General features: G+C 55.0%; 1 protein-coding gene across 2 annotated transcripts; it reads left to right on the top strand.

Annotated features, from left to right (window-relative positions):
* The first annotated feature begins 467 nt into the window (after positions 1–467).
* On the top strand, positions 468–2,096 carry NPPB (natriuretic peptide B). 2 transcript variants are annotated; one of them, XM_080654814.1, is made up of 3 exons: positions 468–842; positions 1,065–1,302; positions 1,873–2,096. In XM_080654814.1, exons 1-3 carry the CDS (start codon positions 711–713, stop codon positions 1,887–1,889), a joined length of 387 nt encoding a protein of 128 aa, XP_080510940.1. In that variant the 5' UTR covers positions 468–710; the 3' UTR covers positions 1,890–2,096. The 2 variants fall into 2 exon arrangements, with proteins under 2 accessions (XP_080510940.1, XP_080510939.1); XM_080654813.1 differs by having other exon boundaries at positions 622–842; positions 1,663–2,096.
* The last annotated feature ends 3,636 nt before the right edge of the window (positions 2,097–5,732 follow it).

Below are 5,732 nucleotides of genomic sequence, written 5' to 3'. Positions count from 1 at the left end.
CTGTGGGAGGGTCAGGGGAGTCTTGTCCCTGCCCCACTGCTTATCCCTCTGGCTAGACCTGCGATGCTGGAGGAAGACCTTTTGCGTTGAATTTGCTCAGGGAGATCAGAACCATGGACAGCGATCAGGGCGCATGGGAGACCCGAAGGCTGGAGATCAGAGCAAAAGAACTGGTGGCGGGAGGGAAGATGTGCTGCAGGGGTGGGGTGTTGCTGAGGCTGCTCTCGCTTGGAGTCACCCCTGCACCCTGCACTTGTGTAGGGCCTCCATAAGCTGGAGTTCTCCCTCCCCTTTCCAGGAATGGTTGGGGTGGGGAGGGAAGGGGAAAGCGCCACGCTAAGGTCCTGGGATTTTTGCAGGGAAATGGAAGGGGAGGTGAGGATATCCCCCTACCCGCCCCGCTCCGCCCGGCGCTCCTGCCCCCTGCCAGTCCCATTTCTATACAAGGCCTGCTCTCCTCTGCCTCCACCCCTGGCGAGTAGTGTCCCAGGCACTGAGGGGTGCATTCCCCAGCCCTGAGCTCAGCGGGTGGGAATGTGACTGATAAATCAGAGATAACCCCAGAGGGCAGGGCCTGTGGGCACCCAGGCTCGGGATAAAAGGCCCCGGATCCAGGAGGATCCAGGAGAGTGCCCGCCCTCGGAACAGGAGGTGAGCTGGTAAACCAGGACAGAGCAGCAGCAGCAGCTTCTACCCGCTTCTCCAGCAACATGGACCCGCAGACGGGGCTGTCCAGGGCTCTCTTGCTCCTTCTGTTCCTGCACGTGATGCCGCTAGGAGGTCGTTCGCACCCGCTGGGTGGCCCTAGCCCAGGCCCCCACTTGGAACAGTCCGGAGTCCAGGTGAGCAGTGCAGGGCTGCATAAAGGCATCAGGACCGGATACTGGGCAGCAGAAACGAACAGGTCTCCGCCTACCGTCACAGAGGTCACCTTGAGAACCAGAAAGTGGCGAGACTGGGAGCCAGGACCCTGTGCCCAAGGGGTCGGTTCACTTGGGCATCGTCGAGGGTGGTTGTGCTCAGGTGAGGGTTCCTGAGGAGCGGGCTCTTCCCATCCATTGCAGGAGCGGCTGGACCATCTTCCAGGCACAGATTGGGAGCTGCAGGAGGAGCAGACCACCCCAGAGCCCCTCCAGCAAGGACGCAGTTCTAAGGCAGCCGGGGAGGCCAGGCATGCAGCTTCTGCTGCCGGCCTCAGGCCCCGTGACAATGTCCTCCACGGCCCCAAGAGGATGCATGACTCGGGCTGCTTCGGCGGGAGGATGGACCGGATCGGCTCCTTCACTGGCCTGGGCTGCAATGGTGAGCTCCCTCCCAGCCACCCTGGGCACCCCCACCCCATTCCCGTGGGTCCCACTAATACAGTCACTCCTGTATGGTATGTTGTCCCTTGGGACCACACTCTGAGAAAGGGCCACCTGGACATCACTCCCTCTCGCTGACAGTCCTCAGGGCCAAGGGGTGCCTTTCTGGGGTTATCTCCCTGTCGACACCATTCATTACCAAGCCCACGAGCCTCACCCACCTTGCACCCACCACCTGCCTCTGTTATCACAAGCACAGAAATGCTTCCGGGTGGAATTCAGTCCTACCTGGCAGCCCCTCCTTGGAGCAGAGAGAGCCCTAAATATTTCCTCCTGGTTTCCCCTCACCTGTTTGTAGCTGCAGAGACTGAGGGTCACCAGGGCGGCCACAATCCCATTTACAGATAGGAAACTGAGAATCCAAGAGATGGATTATTCCAAAGCCTCAAATATCCAGATCACCTGAGGATGGGGCGGGGCACGGCAGTGGCGGGGATGGCACTCGGGGAGAAGCTCGGATCCGCCCGTCTCCCTCACCAACACCATCACCACCCTCTCTCCCCCACAGTGCTGAGGAGGCATTAGGAGGAAGTCCTGGCCACAGAGATCTACGCCCGACTCGCCATCGACCCCCTGGTCCCCATCGACCCCCTGGTCCCCTTGGAAGCAACTCCTATTTATTTATTATTTCTTAATTTATTGGATTGTTTTATATAAGACGGTTCTTACCTTTGGGCCCTAATTGTCCATGATGAGGTGAAGTCAACATTAAAGCTTTTTCTTTGGAAACTGATTTGTCTCAGTGTATTCAAAATAATTCATCATAAAACAACCCAAACACCAAACAACAACAACCCCCAAACTCCGTGTTTTCTTGGAGGCCCCAAAGGTGTCTTAATGGCGGGAACACAGCCTCAAGCGCTGGTCAAGCAAAGGGGTGGGGGGGCGGTTGGAGAGGATTTTTTTTCTTTTCTTTTCTGTTTTATTTTATTTATTTTTAAAATATATTTTTATTGATTTCAGAGAGGAAGGGAGAGGGAGAGAGAGATAGAAATGTCAATGATGAGAGAGAATCATTGATCGTCTGCCTCCTGCACGCCCCCTGCTGGGGATTGAGATTGCAACCCAGGCATCAAACCGTGACCTCCTGGTTCATAGGTCTAGGCTCACACAACCACTGAGCCACGCCGGCTGGGTGGGGAGGCTCTTGTTTCCTGGAAGAGTCTTCATGCTCTGAAACGTCTAGAAATACCTCAAGCAACTGAGACACTTCCCAGAGACTGTTTTCCAGAGAGCAGCACGGGCCCTGGTGCTTATGTGCAGCGTGAGGGTGTGCCCCACTGGTCTTTCCTCTGCCTGCAGTTCCGTCAGAGGCCCTCTCCCTGGTGCGTACCGTTTCCAGAAGGTCTAACCTCCGAGCCTGGGGGCAGAGTGTGTGTGTGTGTGTGTGTGTGTGCGTGCACACGCGCGCACACACGTGCGCCTGTGCACAAGTGCCAAGACACATCTCCTTTGCACTCCTGAATGGGGGTGAGCCCTCCATCCTCCCACAAACCCCAGCTTCACGCCTTCAATTCATGACATCCTCTGAAAGGTGCCTTCAAAACCCCCGAGTTTTAAAGCATTTTCATTTCCCAAACCCACCAGCTTCGAAGAGTCGAACAAGAGGGAGGCCCAGCATTTCAGGGTGCCCCTCTCCTGGGCCCTGTAGCATCACTTCCTCTTTGCCCTAGAGAGAGAAGCCCCTCTTTTTAAGGTAGAAGAGGAGACAAGCACCAGAATCCTACCGGTTGCCCAGTCAGCAGGGTGTCTCGGCAGGGGTGCCGGCCCTGTCTTCTGGGGGCACCCCTCCCCCCGCATCCTGCATTCTAGGCATCCCAGGCCGCGCTGCTGAACCTGCACCTGCTTTTCAGGTTCCGGGGGCCATTCCTTTTATGATCAACACAGCAAAGGAGGCAGATTATTATAACCCCCAGTTTACAGATGAGAAAACTGAGACCCAGAAAAAGGAAGCTCTCTTACCGTCAGCATGCAGCCGCTCAGCGCCAGGGCTGAGATTTGAGCGCAGATCCTAGGGACTCTTCCGCCTTGCTCTTCCTTGGAGCTCTGGCCTCGAACTGCACTCACACAGTCCTTCTGCTCGTCTCACCGACGTTTCTTTGAGAGAAAGGGAAGTAGTGGGTCTTTGTGCTGTTTCTCATCGTAACCCACTGTGCATCAGAGATCACGGCTACCTAATGAGATCTATTGAGATTTACACTGAGTGGCCACATTATTATGATCTCTGAATGCATAATAATCTGGCCACTCAGTGTATATCCTATATAATAAAAGGCTAATATGCAAATTGTCCCCTAGACCAGGAGTTCAACCAGCAGGCAGGCCGGCCAACCGCCCATGTCCCCTCCCCCTGGCCAGGCTGGCCGGACCCCACCCATGCACGAATTCATGCACCGGGCCTCGTGTGTGTGTGTGTGTGTGTGTGTGTGTGTGTGTGTGTGTACACACACACTGAGTGGCCAGATTATTATGTGTTCAGAGATCATAATAATCTGGCTACTCGGTGTATAAAATGAGGCTTTAGGTCACAGGGGTGGGCAAACTTTTTGACTCGAGGGCCACAATGGGTTCTTAAACTAGACTGGAGGGCCGGAACAAAAACATGGATGGAGTGTTTGTGTGAACTAATATAAATTCAAAGTAAAGGAGCGGAGGGGAGAGCAAGAGAACCAGATAGAACAGCCGGATCCGGCCCGCGGGCCGTAGTTTGCCCAAGGCTGCTTTAGGAGCAACTTATTTGCCCATAAAACAGTGAGCCAACTTCACCTATGTTCCTGACAACAGCTCGATGAAGAATTCTTATTGTCTCCCACTTTACAGATGGGGGAACCGAGGCACAGACAGGTGATGGAATTTGCTCAGGGTCACGAAGTAAGTGAGTGGCCGAGTCAGGATTCCAGCCCTCCCAGCCGGGCCCCGGCACCCAGGCCCCTGACCACTGCACCACTCGGCCTCCCCCAAGCCAATGAGTCAGGCTTGCTGGTGGGATGGGAGTTTCTTTTTTTTTTTTCTTTTTTTTTTTTTTAATATATTTTATTGATATTTCACAGAGAGGAAGGGAGAGGGATAGAGAGCCAGAAACATTGATGAGAGAGAAACATCGATCAGCTGCCTCCTGCACACCTCCCACTGGGGATGTGCCCGCAACCAAGGTACATGCCCTTGACCGGAATCGAACCCGGGACCCCTCAGTCAGCAGGCCGACGCTCTATCCACTGAGCCAAACCGGCTTCGGCGGGATGGGAGTTTCATTCGGTGCCTCTGCTACCTTTCCTCTCGGCTCAGATGACGAAGATAAACCCCTCCCAGAACACCCAGCCAGGCCTTCACAATCCTTCCAGGTGGGTCTGCTCTCCCATCAGCAGGGCTCAGGTGGTGGAGTCTGCCTGATACAGATCCATCATTGGGCAGTTCCAGGAAAGAGGACCCCGAAGCAACTGTGAAGGAGCCACATGTGATGGGAGGTTGGGGGAGCCTGAGGTCCCCAATACACTGACCGCTCATGGGGTGCCCTCTGTGTTTGGTGTTTGTGGGCAGCATGGCAGCACACATTATCTGTGGGTGCTCCGTAAAACCAGCCTCCTTCACCTGTGCCCCCTCTTGGCTCTAATGACGGCCATATTCTCCCTGACTTCCCTATTACCAACCTCGTCCCACGAAGAAGCTGCCGGATGACATATCTCCGGGATGCTTGTCACTTGACTCTTACCAGAAAGACGTGTTGGTGAAAACATACCCACGGAGGGCTGGCCCGTGCTGCCTTCAGAGCTGGGAGGAGGTTCGGGAGGGGGCAGACAGGCTGTGCTGGGCCCCAAATGTTAAGAATCAGGACAGCCTTGGCCGGGGTGCTCCATCTGGTCACTGAGCCTGCACCTGTGACGTTCTCCAGGCGTGCTCAGACCTCTCCTCCCTGGGGCAACTTTGACCCTTCTGAGCAAGAAAAAAAAAAAAAAAAAAAAAAGAATTTCTCTTCCTGCAGAGCCAGATCGAAAAAAAATCATGAGCTTGGCCATCTGTCCTTGTTCAGGGTGTGGTTCTCAGCCTTCTATCCCTGTGTCCGTAGGCTTTTTCATGCACAGCTTTAACGATCAGTCTGATTCCACTGAGTGGCCTGTTTCTCCCTCGGGGTCAGGAGCCAGCCCCAGGCAGCTGCCTGGATGTCCTGAAGCATTTCTGAACCCAAACTAGGTGCCTGTCCTGGGACCCGGGCTCCCAGTCCTGTGCCCGAGTGCTCTCCTCTCTGCTGGGCACAGTCCCTACCCTCTCAGCCTCAGGGCACCCGGCCGCAATTCCATTCAGCAGTTCGCACTTTCTTCCCCACCCCCTACCCCCACCCCCCCCATTTTATTTTATTATTTTTTTGTTAAT

The sequence above is a fragment of the Plecotus auritus genome (assembly GCF_963455305.1).
Source record: "Plecotus auritus genome assembly, chromosome: 2".
Taxonomy (NCBI): Eukaryota; Metazoa; Chordata; class Mammalia; order Chiroptera; family Vespertilionidae; genus Plecotus; species Plecotus auritus.
This window is presented reverse-complemented; position numbering and strand designations above follow the sequence as displayed.